At 44.0% G+C, this 24,857-nt stretch overlaps 1 protein-coding gene across 1 annotated transcript in view; it reads left to right on the forward strand.

Annotated features, from left to right (window-relative positions):
• LOC115199668 (protein unc-13 homolog B-like) overlaps positions 1-24,857 on the forward strand; it is a 53,461-nt gene that overhangs the window by 12,142 nt on the left and 16,462 nt on the right. Inside the window, exons 7-28 of the mRNA XM_029761974.1 lie at positions 162-230; positions 2,440-2,529; positions 4,409-4,549; positions 4,700-4,953; positions 5,219-5,304; positions 5,487-5,522; positions 7,421-7,462; positions 10,186-10,312; positions 10,860-10,956; positions 11,271-11,414; positions 13,926-14,003; positions 14,322-14,399; positions 14,667-14,687; positions 16,943-16,981; positions 17,206-17,238; positions 18,322-18,327; positions 18,625-18,657; positions 19,578-19,607; positions 19,959-19,994; positions 21,683-21,703; positions 21,915-21,941; positions 23,402-23,422. Of these exons, the coding sequence (XP_029617834.1) occupies positions 162-230; positions 2,440-2,529; positions 4,409-4,549; positions 4,700-4,953; positions 5,219-5,304; positions 5,487-5,522; positions 7,421-7,462; positions 10,186-10,312; positions 10,860-10,956; positions 11,271-11,414; positions 13,926-14,003; positions 14,322-14,399; positions 14,667-14,687; positions 16,943-16,981; positions 17,206-17,238; positions 18,322-18,327; positions 18,625-18,657; positions 19,578-19,607; positions 19,959-19,994; positions 21,683-21,703; positions 21,915-21,941; positions 23,402-23,422 (1,509 nt within the window). The remainder of the gene's footprint in view (positions 1-161; positions 231-2,439; positions 2,530-4,408; positions 4,550-4,699; positions 4,954-5,218; positions 5,305-5,486; positions 5,523-7,420; positions 7,463-10,185; positions 10,313-10,859; positions 10,957-11,270; positions 11,415-13,925; positions 14,004-14,321; positions 14,400-14,666; positions 14,688-16,942; positions 16,982-17,205; positions 17,239-18,321; positions 18,328-18,624; positions 18,658-19,577; positions 19,608-19,958; positions 19,995-21,682; positions 21,704-21,914; positions 21,942-23,401; positions 23,423-24,857) is intronic.

The raw sequence follows: 24,857 nt of genomic DNA on the forward strand, positions 1-24,857 counted from the left end.
CTTCGACCGCCTTTCTCAATAGCAAGGCTATGCTCACTGAGTCTGTACATAGTCAAAGCTTTCCTTAATTTTGGGTCAGTCACAGTGGTGAGGTATTCTGACACTGTGTTCTCTCTGTTTAGAGCCAAATAGCATTCTTTCTCTCTTCATCCCCAAACTAGAAAGATCGTTTTGTTAAGCTCATGGATCAACTGCACAACTCTCTTCGGATCGACCTCTCCACATACAGAGTAAGTCTACATCTCTCCTGACTGTCTTATCTACGTACCAAATGACTACCAAGTCTAGTATAGATGATGTGTATATCTAGTGTTATACTCTAGATTGATCCATTCACCCTGTACAGTAAAACCACAGAAGAAACCAGTCACTGTATATCAACAGTATTTCTTTCAGCTCTAAGCCAGTCTAAATCTCCTGTATCAACAGTATTCCTTCAGCTCTAAGCCAGTCTAAATCTCCTGTATCAACAGTATTCCTTCAGCTCTAAGCCAGTCTAAATCTCCTGTATCAACAGTATTCCTTCAGCTCTAAGCCAGTCTAAATCTCCTGTATCAACAGTATTTCCTTCAGCTCTAAGCCAGTCTAAATCTCCTGTATCAACAGTATTTCCTTCAGCTCTAAGCCAGTCTAAATCTCCTGTATCAACAGTATTCCTTCAGCTCTAAGCCAGTCTAAATCTCCTGTATCAACAGTATTCCTTCAGCTCTAAGCCAGTCTAAATCTCCTGTATCAACAGTATTTCCTTCAGCTCTAAGCCAGTCTAAATCTCCTGTATCAACAGTATTCCTTCAGCTCTAAGCCAGTCTAAATCTCCTGTATCAACAGTATTCCTTCAGCTCTAAGCCAGTCTAAATCTCCTGTATCAACAGTATTCCTTCAGCTCTAAGCCAGTCTAAATCTCTTGTATCAACAGTATTCCTTCAGCTCTAAGCCAGTCTAAATCTCCTGTATCAACAGTATTCCTTCAGCTCTAAGCCAGTCTAAATCTCCTGTATCAACAGTATTTCCTTCAGCTCTAAGCCAGTCTAAATCTCCTGTATCAACAGTATTTCCTTCAGCTCTAAGCCAGTCTAAATCTCCTGTATCAACAGTATTTCCTTCAGCTCTAAGCCAGTCTAAATCTCCTGTATCAACAGTATTTCCTTCAGCTCTAAGCCAGTCTAAATCTCCTGTATCAACAGTATTCCTTCAGCTCTAAGCCAGTCTAAATCTCCTGTATCAACAGTATTCCTTCAGCTCTAAGCCAGTCTAAATCTCCTGTATCAACAGTATTCCTTCAGCTCTAAGCCAGTCTAAATCTCTTGTATCAACAGTATTCCTTCAGCTCTAAGCCAGTCTAAATCTCCTGTATCAACAGTATTCCTTCAGCTCTAAGCCAGTCTAAATCTCCTGTATCAACAGTATTTCCTTCAGCTCTAAGCCAGTCTAAATCTCCTGTATCAACAGTATTTCCTTCAGCTCTAAGCCAGTCTAAATCTCCTGTATCAACAGTATTTCCTTCAGCTCTAAGCCAGTCTAAATCTCCTGTATCAACAGTATTTCCTTCAGCTCTAAGCCAGTCTAAATCTCCTGTATCAACAGTATTTCCTTCAGCTCTAAGCCAGTCTAAATCTCCTGTATCAACAGTATTCCTTCAGCTCTAAGCCAGTCTAAATCTCCTGTATCAACAGTATTCCTACAGCTCTAAGCCAGTCTAAATCTCCTGTATCAACAGTATTTCCTTCAGCTCTAAGCCAGTCTAAATCTCCTGTATCAACAGTATTCCTACAGCTCTAAGCCAGTCTAAATCTCCTGTATCAACAGTATTTCCTTCAGCTCTAAGCCAGTCTAAATCTCCTGTATCAACAGTATTCCTTCAGCTCTAAGCCAGTCTAAATCTCCTGTATCAACAGTATTTCCTTCAGCTCTAAGCCAGTCTATAGTATATAACCTGGCAGCCTTGGCCAGTCCATAGAACAGGGGATGTGTTGTTTCTTAGATTTTTTTTTATATATTCTTTTTTTATGTAACCTTTATTTAACTAGGCCAATCAGTTAAGAGCAAATTCTTATTTACAATGACGTCCTACACCGGCCAAACCCGGACGACGCCGGGCCAATTATGCGCCGCCCTATGGGACTCCCAATCACGGCCGGTTGTGATGCAGCCTGGAAATCGAACCAGGGTGTCTGTAGTGACGCCTCAAGCACTGAGATGCAGTGTCTTAGACCGCTGTGCCACTCGGGAGCCCAGTTTATGGGGGCTGTTGCATCCTTGACTAAAAAGACAGTCCTACTGTAAATTCATGTTGTGTGTTCCCTTCAGTACATTGAAGACAGTTGACTGAATGTTTCAGCCTGCTGAGGAAACATAAGGAATTTCTGATGTTTTGGCACCATCATTTGTTTTGAGTTTTTCCACCCTAACTTAACCACCTTCTCTCTTCCCCGCCATCAGAATAACTTCCCAGCCAGTAGTAAGCCTCGTCTGCAGGACCTGAAGTCTACTGTGGATCTGCTGACTAGCATAACCTTCTTCAGAATGAAGGTACAGAGAGGTTTAGTGAGACACATACACACACAGACACACACACAGACAGACACACACACACACACACACACACACACACAGACAGACAAAGACAGACAGACAGACAGACAGACAGACAGACAGACAGACAGACAGACAGACAGACAGACAGACAGACAGACAGACAGACAGACAGACAGACAGACAGACAGACAGACAGACAGACAGACAGACAGACAGACAGACAGACAGACAGACAGACAGACGAGGATGTAGCAGAGATCATTACTGTGTGTGTGTGTGTGTGTGTGTGTGTGTGTGTGTGTGTGTGTCTGTGTGTGTGTGTGTGTCTGTGTGTGTGTGTGTCTGTCTGTGTCTGTGTCTGTGTGTCTGTGTGTGTGTGTGTGTGTGTGTGTGTGTGTCAGGGTTTCCGTTAGGAAAACGTGACACTGGACATTTGACCAGCAGCATTTTAAATTACCGGACATTTGAGAAATTTACCAGACCAATATATGCATTGGGCGCGTAACCTGATTAGGGCGTCCACCCACGGTGCTCAGAATGACAGAAATCACATTTAGATTATGGTAATTCATATTAACAAGAAATGCAACTCGCAGATGCAATATGTCCTTCTTACTGAAGATGCAATATGTCCTTCTTACTGAATTCTGATGTGCACTTTGAAGATGTTAGAGTAACTGTCCAAATTTACTTTTCCTCAGGAAACAAGACTAGTAACGAACAGCAAAAACCAGCCTATGTCAATCTACTATCCCCCAATGCCCATAGTAGAAACATTTACCTATTCTATTGGTCAGCTTGGGGAGAAAGAAATAGCCTATACCAAACAGACTCCCGGACAGTTATGGTACGATTAGATCCCAAATTCAAACAACACGTTGGCCTAGGATACATAAACAAAGCTTCATAAACTATTATTTCTTCACATTATACGCCTGTAATGAGCACAAGGCTGTAGGCCACGTGCAAATGTTCGTTCAATAATGGAATTTGCAGGAAAACACCACTGTCAAAAGCGTACCGCACATGCCAGCGGTTTCATGTGACAGAGATGAAAATATCTCTGTCTGACTGGGTCTCTCTCTCTGTCTGACTGGGTCTGTCTCTCCCTCTCTGTGTGACTGTCTGTCTGTCTCCCCCGTGGGTCTGTTTCTCTGTCTGACTGGGTCTGTCTCTCTCTCTCTCTGTGTGACTGGTGTCTGTCTCTCTCTCTCTCTCTCTGTGTGACTGGGTCTGTCTCTCTCTCTCTCTGTCTGTCTGTCTGTCTCCCCCGTGGGTCTGTTTCTCTGTCTGCCTGTCTTGTCTGTCTCCCCCGTGGGTCTGTTTCTCTGTCTGACTGAGTCTGTCTCTCTGTCTGACTGTCTCTCCCTCTGTGTGACTGTCTGTCTGTCTCCCCCGTGGGTCTGTTTCTCTGTCTGACTGAGTCTGTTTCTCTGTCTGACTGAGTCTGAATGTCTGTCTCACTGTGTCTGTCTGTCTCTCCCTCTCTGTCTGACTGGGTCTGTTTCTCTGTCTGACTGGATCTGTTTCTCTGTCTGACTGGGTCTGTCTCTCTCTCTCTCTGTGTGACTGGGTCTGTCTCTCTGTCTGACAGGGTCTGTTTCTCTGTCTGACTGGGTCTGTTTCTCTGTCTGACTGGGTCTGTTTCTCTGTCTGACTGGGTCTGTTCCTCTGTCTGACTGGGTCTGTCTCTCTCTCTCTCTGTCTGACTGGGTCTGTCTCTCTCTCTCTGTCTGGGTCTGTCTCTCCCTCTCTGTCTGTCTGTCTCCCCCGTGGGTCTGTTTCTCTGTCTGACTGAGTCTGTCTCTCTGTCTCTCCCTCTCTGTCTGACTGAGTCTGTCTCTCTGCCTCTCTGTCTCCCCCGTGTGGCCAGGTGTTGGAACTTCAGAGCCCCCCGAGGGCAGCCCATGTTGTGAGAGACTGTGTAAAGGCCTGTGGAAACTCCACCTATGAGTACATCTTCAACAACTGTATAGAGCTCTACATGAGACAGTTCCAGCCTGCCGTAGAGCCTGTGAGTAGAATTATTATTATTATTCTTCTTCTGCTTCTTCAATAAATTATATGATTTTTTTTTAGTTCAGACCTGCGACACTACAACCTGAAAAGTGTTGACATGTTTTGACCACAGTTGTCTAAATAACTTTGCTTCTCTCTCCCACAGCCCAAGCCAGAGAAGAAGAAGAAGGAGAAGAAGAAGAAGGAGAAGAAACAGGGAGAAGAAGGGGAGGAGGGAGAGGATGATGCTGAGGAAGAAGAGGAGGAGGAGGAAGAAGAAGAAGAAGAGGAGGAAGTGAAGAAGGAGCCAGAGGAGACAGGGCCTACGATCCACAACCTGGACTTCTGGCCGAAACTCATCACCCTCATCGTCTCCATCATAGAAGAAGATAAGAACGCCTACACACCCATCATTAACCAGTCAGTAAACACACACACACACACACACACACACACACACACACACACACACACACACACACACACACACACACACACACACACACACACACTCATATGTATATAACACAAGAGGCTGGTGGCGCCTTAATTGGGGAAGAGGGTCTTATAGTAATGGCTGGAACAGAATAAATGGAATGGTATCGAACACATCACAAGTGGTTTTTTAAGCATCTCTAACTGGTCTGTGACCCTAATCGCTGACCTCTGACCCCTGTGCTCCCAGGTTTCCTCAGGAGCTCAACGTGGGGAAGGTCAGTGCTGAAGTCATGTGGACGCTGTTCGCTCAGGACATGAAGTACGCTCTAGAAGGTAAGACCATCTGTGTGTCTGTGTGTACGCGTGCATATATGTGTGTGTGTGTGTGTGTGTGTGTGTGTGTGTGCGCGTGTTTTCACATACACATTCTAGCTGGTCATCTCTGTCTCCTTCTTCATTTCCACTCCTCCATTTCTTTCTCTCCTCTTCATCGTCTTCTGTCATCCCTCTCTCAGTTTTTGATAACATCGACCACTGCCATTGGAACAATGGTGAGGTTATAGGTCAACGGTAGTAGATGATCTAGTTTATTATCTAGCTTGTCCTTAGTTAGCTAGCATGGTAGTACTGGTGTTTCTCATATAAATAGAACCTTGTCCCATGCTAACATTAGCTTGTCTTTAGTTGTAACCCGACTGTAGTATTGGTATTGTAACCAGACTGTAGTATTGTAACCAGACTGTAGTATTGTAAACAGACTGTAGTATTGGTTCTGTAGTATTAGACTGTAGTATTGGTATTGTAACCAGACTGTAGTATTGGTATTGTAACCAGACTGTAGTATTGGTTCTGTAGTATTAGACTGTAGTATTGGTATGGTAACCAGACTATTGTATTGTAACCAGACTGTAGTATTGTAACCAGACTGTAGTATTGTAAACAGACTGTAGTATTGGTTCTGTAGTATTAGACTGTAGTATTGGTATTGTAACCAGACTGTAGTATTGGTTCTGTAGTATTAGACTGTAGTATTGGTATTGTAACCAGACTGTAGTATTGTAACGAGACTGTAGTATTGTAAACAGACTGTAGTATTGGTTCTGTAGTATTAGACTGTAGTATTGGTATTGTAACCAGACTGTAGTATTGTAAACAGACTGTAGTATTGGTTCTGTAGTATTAGACTGTAGTATTGGTATGGTAACCAGACTATTGTATTGTAACCAGACTGTAGTATTGGTATTGTAACCAGACTGTAGTATTGTAACCAGACTGTAGTATTGGTTCTGTAGTATTAGACTGTAGTATTGGTATGGTAACCAGACTATTGTATTGTAACCAGACTGTAGTATTGGTATTGTAACCAGACTGTAGTATTGTAACCAGACTGTAGTATTGGTTCTGTAGTATTAGACTGTAGTATTGGTATTGTAACCAGACTGTAGTATTGGTATTGTAACCAGGCTGTAGTATTGGAATTGTAACCAGACTGTAGTATTGGTTCTGTAGTATTAGACTGTAGTATTGGTTCCATTCATTCCTATTTACCAAAAAGCCATTTAAGGGGGAAACATGTTATTTTGAATCAATGCTGTAGAATAATTTCTGGCCTTAGCATCCGAATGATGTTTAGTTCTTCTTTTTTTTTGTTGTATTTTACTTGACCTAGTTCAGAGTCCTCTGTAGCTCAGTGGACATATATTATTATATTAATGCAAACTAATCATTACGATGACTTAGCCTCTGTACGAAGCAGAAATAGAAAGAGAGAGAAGCGGCAGGTAGCCTAGTGGTTAATAGTGTTGGGCCAGTAACTCAAAGGTCGCTGGTTTGAATCCACCAGTTGGACTAGGTGAAAAATCTGTCTGTGCCCTTGAGCAAGGCACTTAAACCTAATTGCTCTGGATAAGAGTGTCTGTTAAATGACTAAAATGTTATGGGACTGACACACTACATATGCTCGATGATGACTCCAGAGGGCTGTTCAGTTGTTTAGGAGTCTCATTATCTTCTATCATTGCCTTCTGTTCCGTCACGCTAACTCTATCTCCTCATCTCTCTGTTCCTACCATTATCCCTCCCTTCCTCCTGCCTCCTGCCTGTCTGTCTTTCATAACTTTTTATCCTTCTATTTTCTGCTGCCTCTCACTCTCTCTCCTCCCCCCTCCTCTCTCTTTTTCTTTCTTTCTTTCTTTCTTCTTTCTCTCTCTCTCTCTCTCTCTCTCTCTCTCTCTCTCTCTCTCTCTCTCTCTCACTCTCTCTCTCTCTCACTCTCTCTCTCACTCTCTCTCTCACTCTCTCTCTCTCTCTCTCTCTCACTCTCTCTCACTCTCTCTCTCTCTCTCTCACTCTCTCTCTTTGTTTGTCTCTCTCCCTCGTCTCCGTCTTTGGCTCTGTCTCTCTTTCTTCCTCATTTTTTGTTTGTTTCTCATTTGTGTTGCCATCTCAGCGCCTGAAACAATCCGAATCCGCAGACTAGACTTTTACGCTGGTAAGACGCGCGTGTGTGTGTGTGTGTGTGTGTGTGTGTGTGTGTGTGTGTGTGTGTGTGTGTGTGTGTGTGTGTGTGTGTACACACATGCTTGTGTGTTCATCTTGCTGTGAGGGATGTGTGTGTGTGTGGTGCAATTTTGCTGTGCTCTGTTTGTCTTTTTGACCACTGAGCTCCCATGCACTGAACCGTCAAGCATCACGCCACAACACAGCAGACAGGAATACTGATGGATCATGTGGCCTTGGGATGGATGGCAGCCCAGGAGGTCCAAAATCCCCTCAGTCACACACAGTAAAGTAAAGATGTGTCCAAGCAACACACACCCTGGCCTTCACACAGAGAAAAGTGTGTTCAGTAATGGTGGACGGATATACAGAGAAGACCAGTTTAATGGTGTGTGCTGTGTTGACCATGGGGGGTTGACAGTCCAGTTTTAGAGCAGGAGGAAGATCAGTCACAGGGTGCTAGTAAACATGGGAAAAGGAAGAATATGTTTTACAGCACGACCTTTAGTCTACACTGGCATGGCATTTTACAGTTCAGTTATTTTGCAGGCGCTCTTATCCAGAGCGACTTACATTTTCATATTTGTTCGTGCTGGACCCCCGTGGGAATCAAACCCACAACCCTGACATTACAAGTGAGCCGTGCCCTACCAACTGAGCCGTGCCCTACCAACTATGCCACACGGGACTACAACACAATATAGCTAGTCTACCAGAATGACAGACTGGCACCGCAATATAGCTAGTCTACCAGAATGACAGACTGGCACCACAATATAACTAGTCTACCAGAATGACAGACTGGCACCACAATATAGCTAGTCTACCAGAATGACAGACTGGCACCACAATATAGCTAGTCTACCAGAATGACAGACTGGCACCACAACAGTATTCTCTCTACTGTCTTCTCTAGGGAGGAAAACATTTATAATTACATATTTTGATATTATATTAATATTTAGACTCCAAGTATCGATTTGTTTTCGCTAGGTAGCATTAGTTGGCGCAAATCAGCTGTACCTTCGCCTGAATGTTTCTTCCTATAGCTTGTTGTCTATCTTCTTTTTAAATAGTGAAATTACTTTTATATTCGTTACTGATCAAAACAAATGTTATCATGCTCTCTCATGTCTCTTTGCAGGAGACATATAGTGAGCAATATGTCTGGACCATCAAATTACAGTGCAATCGCAGTACCGAATCACAATACATATAGAATTGTGAGAATCTCAATACAGGTTGTATCAGCACCTAGCGTGTCGAATCAAAAGCACATATCTTGACCAGTGGCTAAAACCAAAGGTCCAAACCTCATGTCTGTATAATTATTCGTTCAGAAGTTATTTGGAGTTTTTACCCATGTAAGATGGCTAGAAAAAGTGGTCAAAAAAATCTGGAAAATAGCATTGCATCAACTAGGTTGGATCGTTGCATTTGTCATCTTTCTTCACGAATCCGCAGGACATGAAACAATATAAAGGTAGAATAGTTATCGATTTTGACACATGTAGTATTTTCATATTTTACTATACACTTTTCATATTAATGCGAAATTCCTTTTCTTTTTCAAAGATTTCTCACAAAAACAAGCGTATCTCTCTGAAATGTCAACGGAGCACTGAGCGCATGCTTTTTATTTTCAAAGACTTTTAACATTGAATTCAGCTCAGGCTTCATAAGACGAGGTGGCAGGGTAGCCTAGTGGTTAGAGCGTTGGACTAGTAACCGAAAGGTTGCAAGTTCGAATCCCCGAGCTGACAAGGTAAAAATACGTCCTTCTGCCCCCTGTTTCTAAGAATTTGTTGTTAACCGACTCACCTAGTTAAATAAAGGTAACATTTTTTATTAAAATAAAGACAAGGTATCGTGTTAATTTGGCTTTTTACGACTCGCGTAAACAACTTTGCAGACGACCACAGTGTAAAATCCTCAAAAGTCGCCGCGAAAAAGCGCCGTCACTCTGTCAACAGAGCTCTGTGCTTATTAAGGGATGTATTAGGTAACGAAATCTTTTTGGATATAATGCTAATGAGATGTCAGAGAAAGACCCCACTGAATGATTCAGAACATGAAGAATCACATTTGTCTTGGAAATGTTTTATTTTGTAACGTAAGGAAGTGAAATGTGACAACGAAAGCTCATTTTCACGCACTCTGGGCATGGACACCCTACTAAGTATTGTGATAATATCGCATCGTGAGGTCCCTGACAATTCCCAGCCTTCCTAGGGAGATGGGTTCCTCAATTCATTTATACAATAACACTAATATTGCAATTGTTTTCACAAATTCAACATGACAGCAATTATTATTTGTGTTTTGGCTTGTTTGGAGCCTAACAGTATATCAGAACAGTATGTCCCTTTAGGGACACTTGTGTAGAACATGGAATATACTGTTCATGTCACTGAAACTGTCCTTTATTCCCCGGGTGAACGCATGTTTAGTTTAGTTTATTAATTCGACCATTTTAAAAAACAAGCACACATAAAACTTAAAAGCCAAACATGCACATGAATAAAATCATGGAGGATAACACACAATACAATCTGGGACTTATTTCCATTGTGGTCCTCTTGAATGGGAGTTAAGACAGACCGAGGCTAACTAACTGTGTGTGTGTGTGTGTGTGTGTGTGTGTGTGTGTGTGTGTGTGTGTGTGTGTGTGTGTGTGTGTGTGTGTGTGTGTGTGTGTGTGTTTTCTATCCTCAGAGCACGAGAAGCATCGTCTGTGTAAGAGTGCTGACTACATGAATCTTCACTTCAAGGTCAAGTGGCTTTACAACGAGTATGTGATCGACCTGCCTGCCTTCCAAGACAATGTACCAGAGTATTCTGCGTGAGTAGGGACCCCCCCCCACCCACACACACACACACACACTGTATCCTCTTGCTCATGAATTCATCAAATCTCTCTTTCTCTCTGACAGCCACCTGTTCTCTAACACTGTTTCATACTGCTTCTTTCTCACATTCACACTGTATTTTCCAATTCTCTCTTCCTGTAATTGGGCTGTAACTCCTGTCTGTCTCACTTTCTGTCTGTCTCCCTTTCTGACTGTCTCCCTTTCTGTCTGTCTCCCTTTCTGTCTGTCTCCCTTTCTGTCTGTCTCCCTTTCTGTCTGTCTCCATTTCTGTCTGTCTCCCTTTCTGTCTGTCTCCCTTTCTGACTGTCTCCCTTTCTGACTCTCCCCCTTTCTGTCTGTCTCCCTTTATGTCTGTCTCCCTTTATGTCTGTCTCCCTTTATGTCTGTCTCCCTTTCTGTCTGTCGCTCTTTCTGTCTCTCACTCTTTCTCTTTCTCTTTCTCTCCCTCTCTCGTTTTCTTTCCCGCTGTCCCTCCCTCCTCCTCCTTCTCTCTCTCCCTCTTCTTTCCTCTGTCGCCAGGTGGTTTCTGCAGTTTGTCCTTCAGTGGCTGGGTGAGAATGAGGATGTGTCCATGGAGTTTATGAATGGAGCTCTAGAGAGGGACAAGAGGGAAGGGGTGAGGGACCTCCACGTCTCACCAGCTCACTTGCACACTTTCTCGCATGGGTTTAACAATGGCGGAAACTCCCTGCAGCCAATACTTACACCAATCCTATACTTTAAAATCCATTTTGGGGACTGTGCAAGAACACACGTCAAGAAAATGGTGGAGAATCGGGGCACAGACTAATTCTACCTATCTGACCTTTGTACCATGACCCCTGACCTCTCTCTCTCTGTGGCTCTCTCTCTCTCTCTGTGGCTCTCTCTCTCTCTCTCTCTCTCTCTCTCTCTATCGCTCTCTCTCTCCCTCTCCTCTCCCTACTATAGTTCCAGCAGACGTCAGAGCATGCTCTGTTCTCCAGTTCAGTAGTGGACATCTTCACCCAGCTCAACCAGAGCTTTGAGATCATCAAGAAACTAGACTGTCCTGACCCCAAGGTGCAGGCCCACTACAACAGGCGATTCGCCAAGGTAACACTCAAACACACACACACACACACACACACACACAAACTCTCTCACTGAGATGAATAGATACATGTCAATGGAATTCAAATTCAACCAAATTAGCAAACAACATAATTAATACAGAGTCAACTTCGTTAACAAAAAAACAGAACTTTAATCCAGAGAATAAGAGGTGGAGAGATATAATTACAGACACTTCAAAACACCTGAAAAAAACGTTATTGCCATGGTCAGATGGTTATTGTTGACTTTAAAGCAGTGAACTTGTGATAGAGTTGGTGTGCTGTAACAGTCTACAGGGTGGAAAGCCAGTGGTTGGTGTGTTGTAACTAGAGGTCGACCGATTATGATTTTTCAACGCCGATACCGATTATTGGAGGACCAAAAACCGATACCGATTAATCGGCCAATTTTTATTTTTTTATTTGTAATAATGACAATTACAACAATACTGAATGAACACTTATTTTAACTTAATATAATACATCAATAAAATCAATTTAGCCTCAAATAAATAATGAAACATGTTCAATTTGGTTTAAATAATGCAAAAACAAAGTGTTGGAGAAGAAAGTAAAAGTGCAATATGTGCCATGTAAGAAAGCTAACGTTTAAGTTCCTTGCTCAGAACATGAGAACATATGAAAGCTGGTGGTTCCTTTTAACATGAGTCTTCAATATTCCCAGGTAAGAAGTTTTAGGTTGTAATTATTATAGGAATTATAGGACTATTTCTCTCTATACGATTTGTATTTCATATACCTTTGACTATTGGATGTTCTTATAGGCACTTTAGTATTGCCAGTGTAACAGTATAGCTTCCATCCCTCTCCTCGCTCCTACCTGGGCTCAAACCAGGAACACATCGACAACAGCCACCCTCGAAGCATCGTTACCCATGCAGAGCAAGGGGAACAACCACTCCCAAGTCTCAGAGCGAGTGATGTTTGAAATGCTATTAGCGCGCACCCGCTAACTAGCTAGCCATTTCACATCGGTTACACCAGCCTAATCTTGGGAGTTGACAGGCTTGAAGTCATAAACAGCGCAATGCATTGCGAAGGGATGCTGGCAAAATGCACGAAAGTGCTGTTTGAATGAATGCTTACGAGCATGCTGGTGCCTACCATCGCTCAGTCAGACTGCTCTATCAAATCATAGACTTAATTATAACATAATAACACACAGAAACACGAGCCTTAGGTCATTAATATGGTCGAATCCGGAAACTATCACGTTTATTCTTTCAGTGAAATACGGAACTGTTCCGTATTTTATCTAACGGGTGGCATCCCTAAGTCTAAATATTCCTGTTACATTGCACAACCTTCAATGTTATGTCATAATTACGTACAATTCTGGCAAATTAGTTTGCAACCAGCCAGGCGGCCCAAACTGTTGCATATACCCTGACTCTGCGTGCAATGAATGGAAGAGAAGTGACACAATTTCACCGGGTTAATATTGCCTGCTAACCTGGATTTCTTTTAGCTAAATATGCAGGTTTAAAAATATATACTTCTGTGTATTGATTTTAAGAAAGGCATTGATGTTTATGGTTAGGTACAGTCGTGCAACGATTGTGCTTTTTTCGCAAATGCGCTTTTGTTAAATCATCGCCCGTTTGGCGAAGTTGGCTGTCTTTGTTAGGAAGAAATAGTATTCACACAGTTTGCAACGAGCCAGGCGGCCCAAACTGCTGCATATAGTGACTCTGTTGCAGAGGTGACACATTTTCCCTAGTTAAAAGAAATTCATGTTAGCAGGCAATATTAACTAAATATGCAGGTTTAAAAATATATACTTGTGTATTGATTTTAAGAAAGACATTGATATTTATGGTTAGGTACAAGTTGGAGCAACGACAGTCCTTTTTCGCGAATGCGCACCACATTGATTATATGCAACGCAGGACAGGCTAGATAAACTAGTAATATCATCAACCATGTGTAGTTAACTAGTGATTATGATTGATTGATTGTTTTTTATAAGATAAGTTTAATGCTAGCTAGCAACTTACCTTGGCTTCTTACTGCATTCGCGTAACAGGCAGGCTCCTCGTGGAGTGCAATGTAAAGCAGGTGGTTAGAGCATTGGACTAGTTAACCGTAAGGTTGCAAGATTGAATCCCCAAGCTGACAAGGTAAAAATCTGTCGTTCTGCCCCTGAACAAGGCAGTTAACCCACCGTTCCTAGGCCGTCAATAACTGACTTGCCTAGTTAAAAAATAATTATAAAAAAATAAAATCGGCAAATCGGTGGCCAAAAATACCGATTACCGATTGTTGTGAAAACTTGAAATCGGCCCTAATTAATCGGCCATTCCGATTAATCGGTCGACCTCTAGTTGTAACAGTCTGCAGGGTGGAAAGCTGTCACTCTCCCTCCTACTCTCCTTCTTTCTCTCTCTCTGTCAGCTATGAGCTTTCTAATAATTGTTTTATAATTTCTGACTGTTCTCTCTGTCTCCAGACCATCACCAAGGTGTTTTCTGACTGTTCTCTCTGTCTCCAGACCATCACCAAGGTGCTGATGCAGTACTGTGCTATCCTGTCCAAGGAGTTCCCCTCCTACTGCCAGAAGGAGAAGATAGTGAGTACTGCAATCTCTCAACAGGGTTCCTTTAGGAACCGATAGACTGTATCCACTTCAAAACTAATTTCTGAAGGACACTATGTGTCTTCTCTCTACAGCTTCTGCACTGCATCATCTTTAGAGCTTATAAAACATCTTAGTTGTCTTAGTTACTCCAGCATGTTGTTTCTCTTCTCTCTGAATCTCACTTCACCTCAACACACACCTTCTCTTTCACTCTCTCGTCTCTCTCTCCTCTCTTTTCTTTGTCTCTTATCTCTCTGTCTCTCTCCCTCTCTCTTTCTGTCTCCATCTCTCTTCCTCCCTCTCTCCCAGCCATGTGTGTTGATGAATAACATACAACAGATGCGGGTCTTGTTGGAGAAGATGTTTGAGTGCATGGGGGCTAAACAGGTGAGAAGCAACGTTGTCAGACACACACTTTACACATTATATGTAGGTGCCGGGGGGGGGGGGGGGAAATCATACTCGACTACCAGGGATCACAAAGGAAGGTGTGTGTGGAAGCTTCAGTGTGTGTGTGTGTGTGTGTGTGTGTGTGTGTGTGTGTGTGTGTGTGTGTGTGTGTGTGTGTGTGTGTGTGTGTGTGTGTGTGTGTGTGTACAAAAGTGGTTCAGAGCATATTAAGACTAACCAGTAGATGTGTGTGTGTGTCTCCAGGTCGCTGCAGAGGAGTGTATGGTAGGTCAAAGGTCCAAAGACTGTTCCTGGGTCCAAGGTGACCCTCTCTCTCCTCCCACCTCTGCCCTTTCCTTCTATGACACAGATCCACACCAGTGCCTATATATCTCAACTCAACATCCCGACTAAACCCTGTCCTGTACCTAGGATGTTCTCCTTAGCCTGTGTGTTTGTGTTGTAGCCAGCGCCTCTCTGTCTTTGTTTTGTTGTCACGCCAAAGACAACCAAACAAATAAACTAAGTATATGGATGAAAACCAATGGCTGGAAGTGTTGGCTTCCCTATAGCACCTATACAGATGTAGGATCTTAATTTGATCACCATGTTGCAGGAGAACGTTCCTGCAATGAAGGACATTTTCAACTTATAGTGTATTTACAGTTTTATTTACAGATTAAAAAGGCTTCTTTCCACTTGGAATTTTCTGACTTGATTTTCCCTCATGAAAAATGTATCAACCCCATGTATCAACATCCATATATAGCTTCTTGTAGGTCTGTAGACCTCTCCATCCATATGTAGCTTATTGTAGGTCTTTAGACCTCTCCATCCAAATATAGCTTCTTGTAGGTCTGTAGACCTCTCCATCCATATATAGCTTCTTGAAGGTCTGTAGACCTCTCCATCCCTATATAACTTCATGTAGGTCTATAGACCTCTTCATCCATATGTAGCTTCTTGTAGGTCTGTAGACCTCTCCATCCCTATATAACTTCATGTAGGTCTGTAGACCTCTCTCCATCCATATACACTACCGTTCAAAAGTTTGGGGTCACGTAGAAATGTCCTTGTTTTCCATGAAAACATACATGAAATGATTTGCTAAATGAATAGGAAATATAGTCAAGACATTGACAAGATTATAAATAATGATTTTTTTATTGAAATAATAATTGTGACCTTCAAACTTTGCTTTCGTCAAAGAATCCTCCATTTGCCGCAATTACAGCCTAGCCGACCTTTGGCATTCTAGTTGTCAATTTGTTGAGGTAATCTGAAGAGATTTCACCCCATGATTCCTGAAGCACCTCCCACAAGTTGGATTGGCTTGATGGGGACTTCTTACGTCCCATACGGTCAAGCTGCTCCCACAACAGCTCAATAGGGTTGAGATCCGGTGACTGTGTTGGCCACTCCATTATAGACATAATACAAGCTGACTGCTTCTTCCCTAAATAGTTATTGCGTAGTTTGGAGCTGTTGTCCTGTTGTAGGAGGAAATTGGCTCCACTTTTTTCCAATCTTCCTCTGTCCAGTGTCTGTGTTCTTTTGCCCATCTTAATCTTCTCTTTTTATTGGCCAGTCTGAGATATGGCTTTTCCTTTGCAACTCTGTGTAGAAGGCCAGCATCCCGGAGTCGCCTCTTCACTGTTGACGTTGAGATTGGTGTTTTGCAGGTTCTATTTAATGAAGCTGCCAGTTGAGGACTTGTGAGGAATCTGTTTCTCAAACTAGACACTCTAATGTACTTGTCCTCTTGCTCGATTGTGCACTGGGGCCTCCCACTCCTCTTTCTATTCTGGTTTGAGCCAGTTTGCGCTGTTCTGTGAAGGGAGTAGTACACAGCGTTGTATGAGATTTTCAGTTTCTTGGCAATTTCTCACATGGAATAGCCTTCATTTCTAAGAACAAGAATAGACTGATGAGTTTTAGAAGAAAGTTCTTTGTTTCTGGCCATTTTGAGCCTGTAATTGAACCCACAAATGCTGATGCTCCAGATACTCAACTAGTCTAAAGAAGGCCAGTTTTATTGCTTCTTTAATGAGGACAACAGTTTTCAGCTGTGCTAACATAATTGCAAAAGTGTTTTCTAATGATCAATTAGCCTTTTAAAATTATAAACTTGGATTAGCACACACAACGTGCCATTGGAACACAGGAGTGATGGTTGCTGATAATGGGCCTCTGTACACCTATGTAAATATTCCATAAACAATCAGCTGTTTTCAGCTACAATAGTCATTTACAACATTAACAATGTATACACTGTATTTCTGGTCAATTGTATGTCATTTTAATGAACAAAAAAATTAGCTTTTCTTTCAAAAACAAGGACATTTCTAACTGACCCCAAACTTTTGAACGGTAGTGTATGATTCCTTGTGTGACTGTTCTAGAATCCTTCTTTTGATATCAGCGGTGGTACCCCCTGACTCCCATGTTGTTCCATTGTGTGGATTTAAACAGGACGCCTTTATGAAGGGCTTTATACATTTGATTTGATTGATTGATGATATACCCGTTTTTCTCCTAAGCTTGAGGATGAGGAGGAGCCTGAGGAGTTCGATGAGGGGGTAGGTCTGTCCATCTAACACAGGCAGTTAAGATGCTACTATAATATAGCATAGTATCTAGTTGTTTTAGGTTGTCGTTGACAACACTAAGTTATTTACATTTTTTTCTGGGCTGTCTGTAGTCAATGAAAAGGGCACTGCATTTCTCTCAGCTTTTAAACAGTGGTGTGGTTTCAGCTTACATCTCTCATTGAAACTGAGGGTTGTGTGTTTGTCCTCTCCAGGCTCTAACCGACAACGAGGGGGAGGATGACATGGTGGGTATTACCCTCCCACACAGAGGACAGCGTTTTTAGAGCATAGTGTTCAGTGTTAACTTCAGCTTGTTTGCATAGAGCACAATATTGAGTGTTTAGCCTGTAGTTTGTGTAGAGCACAATATTAGTTTTAGCCTGTAGTTTGTATAGATCACAGTGTTAGCGTTAGTCTGTAGTTTGTATAGAGAACAGTGTTCAGTGTTAGCTTTAGCCTGTAGTTTGTATAGAGTTCAGTGTTAGCTTTAGCCTGTAGTTTGTATAGAGTTCAGTGTCAGCTTTAGGCTGTAGTTTTTATAGAGCTCAGTGTTCAGTGTTAGCTTTAGCCTGTAGTTTGTATAGTGTTCAGTGTTAGCGTTAGCCTGTAGTTTGTACAGAGCTCAGTGTTCAGTGTTAGCTTTAGCCTGTAGTTTGTATAGTGTTCAGTGTTAGCGTTAGCCTGTAGTTTGTATAGAGCTCAGTGTTCAGTGTTAGCTTTAGCCTGTAGTTTGTATAGAGCTCAGTGCTCAGTGTTAGCGTTAGCCTGTAGTTTGTATAGAGCTCAGTGTTCAGTGTCAGCGTTAGCCTGTAGTTTGTATAGAGCTCAGTGTTCAGTGTTAGCTTTAGGCTGTAGTTTTTATAGAGCTCAGTGTTCAGTGTTAGCTTTAGCCTGTAGTTTGTATAGTGTTCAGTGTTAGCGTTAGCCTGTAGTTTGTACAGAGCTCAGTGTTCAGTGTTAGCTTTAGCCTGTAGTTTGTATAGTGTTCAGTGTTAGCGTTAGCCTGTAGTTTGTATAGAGCTCAGTGTTCAGTGTTAGCTTTAGCCTGTAGTTTGTATAGAGCTCAGTGCTCAGTGTTAGCGTTAGCCTGTAGTTTGTATAGAGCTCAGTGTTCAGTGTTAGCGTTAGCCTGTAGTTTGTATAGAGCAAAGTGTTTGTTTTGCCCAACAGTTTACCCACTTTTTTTTTTTGTTTTACCGCAATCAGAGTTTACCCACCTATTTTGTTTTTATACCACTGGTCGCATTGTCAACAATCCCCTCCCCTACTGATACATATTAAACCTTTTTTTCCCCCATTATTTTCTGGGATTTTCGTTTGGCTGCTAGTCGGAGGTAAGAGGAGATACTGGACATGACTGGACTGCTTGATCTAATAGCGTTGTATAACTTGGTCACTGATACCAGAGTTAAATCGACAGTTGTCTAGTTGGTATCAATAGGGTTAAAGTCATCTTGAGCAACCTGCTATATAACCTAGACTTGACCTCATACTCACATTGCTGTTGTAACACTTTACATACAGAAGAAAAATACATTGTTGGTTTAAGGCAGGAAATCAATATCTCCTTATGGGTCATGGGGTAATGTCTTTTTCACCTCTTTGTCTCGCGCTTCTTTTTCTTCTCTCAGTCTGGTTGCTCGGACTCAGACGCTGGCTCAGAGGTGAGGGGGGTTCTGGGGGAAAGATGGCTGTGTATACCGATCCCATTAAATTCCCTCTGTCTCCATGTAAACATTTGAAATGTTGCTCGTAGTCTTGTGGTAGTCGTTAGTGGCAGCAGTCGAATGGCCTAGTAAAGCTACTCTCACAGCCTCTCACAGCCTCTCACAGCCTCTCACAGCCTCTCACAGCCTCTCACAGCCTCTCACAGCTCCACAAGCCATTTAAGAGATTTATAACATCTCCTCAGCGTGACGTCTTCCCTTCCTCCTCTAGAGCGAGATGTTAATAGCCTAGTGACTAGCAGGGAGCCAGCAGATAATTGAATGTGTTATGTCTCTCCACATGGGGGTTGGGCTGGTAAAATGGGTTGCTCTTATCTCCACGCTGGGGGACGATTCCAACGTCTTAAAACATTCAACTTTATTCAGAATAAAGAAAAGGGAAAGAAAAATTGTTGGATAATGGTAGATATTAGCATTGGAGATAACAGTGAGGGATAGCATCATAGCAGCAACGCTAACAGAAGGGGATAGCTGGATGCTTGTGTGATAATGTTAGATATTAGCATTATCATACCTGCTCTGAGAGGTTGAAAAGGTAATGGCCATAGACCGACTACTTGAGGCTCAAACAAATTCATAGTTTGTCAATTGCTGTTTGGTTGACGCTAGATAGGTCTGTTTGTAAATGGTTACTCTCAACCTGCTCTGGGTGTGTGTATGTGTTTCTCTGCCCTACTCCTTGATACTTTGTGTGTGTGTGTGTGTGTGTGTGTGTGTGTGTGTGTGTGTGTGTGTGTGTGAGAGAGAGAAAGAGTGTGTGTGCTTATGGGTCGGGGGGGCTGGCACTTTAAGCATCTGAGGACAGTATCTCTCTCTCTCTCTCTCTCTCTCTCTCGCTCTCGTCTTCTCCTCTTCAGATTGACAACAAGGATAAGGAGCAAAGAAAGGTTTGTTGGCTAGGGACAAAAAGGACATTGGTTCTCAAGGCAGTGGACGGTATTAAACAACTTCCAGTGTCCAGTAAAGACTGTGTATGTGGTGTGTTGTTTCAGTGGATTTGTACTAGTCTCAGCTGATATGTCCATCTCCTCATTGGTGTATAACCAACCAGTTTGAAGATGATGTTGTAGATTTGCTTTTTAAAATCTACAATATTAGAATTTAAGTGTATTGGAGCTGCGTTTTCAGTCGTGCTGAAGTTGTTCAGGTTATGGTATAGGTTGTGTGTAGGTTGTATGTAGGTTGTATGTAGGTTGTGCCTAGTCTTGAATGTGGTTGTCTCCCTTGGCCTCCTGTAGGGTGATGACAGTGATGTGGACAGTGAGAAAGACAAGGTTTGGTTGTGTTGAGATTATTTATGTACATCACTCCTCTGTCCATTAATGTTGTGAAATGGTTGGCTCTAAGACCAAGTGTGTGTGTATGTGTTTGTCAGGAAACATTGAGCTTATATCACATCCTCACACCTCTTCAACCTCTCCTGTCTACTCCCCTGCCAACTCTCCTGTCTCACTCCACTGCCAACCTCTCCCGTCTACTCCCCTGCCAACCTCTCCCGTCTCACTCCCCTGCCAACCTCTCCCGTCTACTCCCCTGCCAACCTCTCCCGTCTCACTCCCCTGCCAACCTCTCCCGTCTACTCCCCTGCCAACCTCTCCCGTCTACTCCCCTCCAACCTCTCCTGTCTACTCCCCTGCCAACCTCTCCCGTCTCACTCCCCTGCCAACCTCTCCCGTCTCACTCCCCTGCCAACCTCTCCCGTCTACTCCCCTGCCAACCTCTCCCGTCTACTCCCCTGCCAACCTCTCCTGTCTACTCCCCTGCCAACCTCTCCCGTCTCACTCCCCTGCCAACCTCTCCCGTCTCACTCCCCTGCCAACCTCTCCCGTCTCACTCCCCTGCCAACCTCTCCCGTCTCACTCCCCTGCCAACCTCTCCCGTCTCACTCCCCTGCCAACCTCTCCCGTCTCACTCCTCTTCAACATCTCCCGTCTCACTCCCCTGCCAACCTCTCCCGTCTCACTCCCCTGCCAACCTCTCCCGTCTACTCCCCTGCCAACCTCTCCCGTCTACTCCCCTGCCAACCTCTCCTGTCTACTCCCCTGCCAACCTCTCCCATCTCACTCCCCTGCCAACCTCTCCCGTCTCACTCCCCTGCCAACCTCTCCCGTCTCACTCCCCTGCCAACCTCTCCCGTCTCACTCCCCTGCCAACCTCTCCCGTCTCACTCCCCTGCCAACCTCTCCCGTCTCACTCCTCTTCAACATCTCCCGTCTCACTCCCCTGCCAACCTCTCCCGTCTCACTCCCCTGCCAACCTCTCCCGTCTACTCCCCTGCCAACCTCTCCCGTCTACTCCCCTGCCAACCTCTCCCGTCTACTCCCCTGCCAACCTCTCCCGTCTCACTCCCCTGCCAACCTCTCCCGTCTACTCCCCTGCCAACCTCTCCCGTCTCACTCCCCTGCCAACCTCTCCCGTCTCACCCCCCTGCCAACCTCTCCCGTCTACTCCCCTGCCAACCTCTCCCGTCTACTCCCCTGCCAACCTCTCCCGTCTCACTCCCCTGCCAACCTCTCCCGTCTACTCCCCTGCCAACCTCTCCCGTCTACTCCCCTGCCAACCTTTCCCGTCTCACTCCCCTGCCAACCTCTCCCGTCTCACTCCCCTGCCAACCTCTCCCGTCTCACTCCCCTGCCAACCTCTCCCGTCTACTCCCCTGCCAACCTCTCCCGTCTACTCCCCTGCCAACCTCTCCCGTCTACTCCCCTGCCAACCTCTCCCGTCTACTCCCCTGCCAACCTCTACCATCTCACTCCCCTGCCAATCTCTCCCGTCTACTCCCCTCCAACCTCTCCCGTCTACTCCCCTGCCAACCTCTCCCGTCTCACTCCCCTGCCAACCTCTCCCGTCTACTCCCCTGCCAACCTCTCCCGTCTCACTCCTCTTGGTTTGATTTAGTAGTTCTGTTGTTCGATCATCTCTACTCATCATGTTTACCTCATTTGTTTTGTTTTTCCTAAAGCTCGACAAGAAGAAGGAAAAGGTGTGTCCCTCTGGTGTGTGTGTTACAAGACTGTGTGTGTGTGTATGCGAGAGACAGAGAGCAACACGATTCTGTTAGCTCTCCTGATGACATATGCCTCACAATGACATTGTCTGAGTTACATACGATGAGGTACAGCACAGTAGTGGCATATGGACAGTGTGTTCGAAGCATAACTCATTCCACTTGTCTGTCTCCCTGGCTTCTATAGGCTGAGAAGAAAGACAAGGAGAAGCAGGTTCGTTTATCTGAGCTTTAAGTCCAACCTCCCTCTTCATTCCTTCTTCACTCCTCTCATCCTCTAGTTCAATACAGTCATCCCTCCCTTCTTCACTCCTCTCATCCTCTAGTTCAATACAGTCATCCCTCCCTTCTTCACTCCTCTCATCTGATAGTTCAATACAGTTATCCTGTCTCCTACTGTCCCCTATATCCTGTCTCCTACCGTTTCCTACTGTCTCACATGTCCTGTCTCCTCTTGTCTCCTCTTGTCTCCTATATCCTGTCTCTTCCTGTCTCCTATACGCTCTCTCTTCCTGTCTCCTATACGCTCTCTCTTATATCTTGTCTCCTATATCCTGTCTTTTCCTGTCTCCTATACCCTCTCTCTTCCTGTCTCCAATACCCTCTCTCTTCCTGTCTTCTATACCCTCTCTCCTATATCCTGTCTCCTATATCCTGTCTCCTCCTTTCTCCTATACATTTTACATGACATTTTAGTCATTTAGCAGACGCTCTTATCCAGAGCGATTTACAGTAGTGAATGCATACATTTCATAATTTATTTTTGTACTGGCCCCCCGTGGGAATCGAACCCACAACCCTGGCGTTGCACACACCATGCTGGCGTTGCAAACACCATGCTCTACCAACTGAGCCACCTTCTCTCTTCCTGTCTCCTATACCCTCTCTCCTATATCTTGTCTCCTATATCCTGTCTCTTCCTGTCTCCTATACCCTCTCTCTTCCTGTCTCCTATACCCTCTCTCTTCCTGTCTCCTATACCCTCTCTCTTCCTGTCTGCTATACCCTCTCTCTTCCTGTCTGCTATACCCTCTCTCTTCCTGTCTCCTATACCCTCTCTCCTATATCCTGTCTCCTATATCCTGTCTCCTCCTTTCTCCTATACATTTTACATTACATTTTAGTCATTTAGCAGACGCTCTTATCCAGAGCGACTTACAGTAGTGAATGCATACATTTCATTTCAAAAAATTGTACTGGCCCCCCGTGGGAATCGAACCCACAACCCTGGCGTTGCACACACCATGCTGGCGTTGCAAACACCAACTGAGCCACCTTCTCTCTTCCTGTCTCCTATACCCTGTCTCCTATCTCCCGTCTCTTCCCGTCTTCTTCCGTCTCCTACTGTCTCTTCCTTTCTCCTATATCCTGTCTCTTCCTGTCTCCTATATCCTCTCTACTACTGTCTCCTCGATCCTGTCTCCTCCTGTATCCTCTGTCTTGTCTCCTCCTGTCTCCTCTATCCTGTCTCCTCCTGTCTCCTATATCCTTTAACCAGCCTTCACACAAGCGTTAATCTTTTTCTATAAATTGTGTCTTTGAGTTCATGTGCGTGTGTGTGAATTTGTTTGCCTTTGGGATTGTGTGTGTGTGTGTGTGTGTGGATGTGTATGTGTGACTGGTCATGTACTTTTGCGTGAGACTAAAACTCTCTGTTACTTCTGTCCTCTGAAGGAGGACAACATCAGCAAAAAGGTGGGTGGTTTGATCGCCACAATACTGTGATTTACATTTAGAAGTTAGTTAAGTGTGTGAGCAAGTGTAACATTGAGGATGTGTACCCATATATGAGGATGGCCTAAGCACAGCACTTGAGATCTAGAGGGAAAAGTATAATGCAGAATAGACAGAAGTACCTGTTCCCAGTATGAAGCCTAATCACCGTATACAGTATATAGACGGGGACCTAATGACCGTTTCCATATGCGCAGCCACCGTCCTAGGAAGCGAGGAAGTGAATGAGTGTGCTACACACAACACAGATATACGATCCAAATGGCACCCTTGTCCCTATATAGTGCACTACTATTGACCGGAGCCTTATGAGCCCTGGTCAGTAGTGGTGTACTTTATAGGGAATAGGTTGTCATTTGGGACACAAGCCAGGGAGTTTATCATTAGTTAGAGTGTGTCGCCTACTGCTGTTCTATAACTGCTGAGTGATTGGCCAGTGACTCAGCCATTTCCCAGAATCCTGTTCAGGATACAGTTCCCTTCCCGCTAGCTGAATAGTTCTCATTTGGAACCTGACTGTTTGAGCAAGACAATATTTAGTTTTCTCAGTTAACTGAGACATGAGTCTAGATTGTGTCGGGAACCGCATGCATTGTGACTGAGAATACACTACATGGCCAAAAGTATGTGGACGCCTGCTCGTCGAACATCTCATTGCAAAGTCATGGGCATTAATATGGAGTTGGTCCTCCTTTGCTGCTATAACAGCCTCCACTCTTCTGGGAAGGCTTTCCACTAGATGTTGGAACATTGCTGATGGGGACTTTCTTCAGCCACAAGAGCCTTAGGTGAGTTCGAGCACTGATGTTGGGCGATTAGGCCTGGCTCGAAGTCAGCGTTCCAATTCATCCCAAAGGTGTTCAATGGGTTGAGGTCAGGGCTCTGTGCAGGCCAGTCAATTTCTTCCACATCTATCTAGACAAACCTTTTTGTATGGAACTCGCTTTGTGCACGGGGGCATTGTCATGCTGAAACAGGAAAGGGCCTTCCCCAAACTGTTGCCACAAAGTTGAAAGCACAGAATCATCTAGAATGTCATTGTATGCTGTAGAGTTAAGATTTCCCTTCACTGGAACTAAGGGGCTTAGTCAAAACCATGAAAAATAGCCCTAGACCAATATTCCTCCTCCACCAAACTTTACAGTTGACACTATGCATAGGGAAAGGTAGCGTTCTCCTGGCATCCGCCAAACCCAGATTCGTCCGTTGAAGGGGTGTTCACATACAGTGCATTCATTAAGTATTCAGACCCCTTGACTTTTTCCACATTTTGTTACGTTACAGCCTTTTTCTAAAATCAATGAAATAAAAAACAAATGTCCTAATCAGTCGACACACAGTACCCCATGATGACAAAGTGAAAACAGTTTTTTTTGTACATTTTTGCAAATGTATT

The sequence above is a fragment of the Salmo trutta genome, chromosome 9 (assembly GCF_901001165.1).
Source record: "Salmo trutta chromosome 9, fSalTru1.1, whole genome shotgun sequence".
Taxonomy (NCBI): domain Eukaryota; kingdom Metazoa; phylum Chordata; class Actinopteri; order Salmoniformes; family Salmonidae; genus Salmo; species Salmo trutta.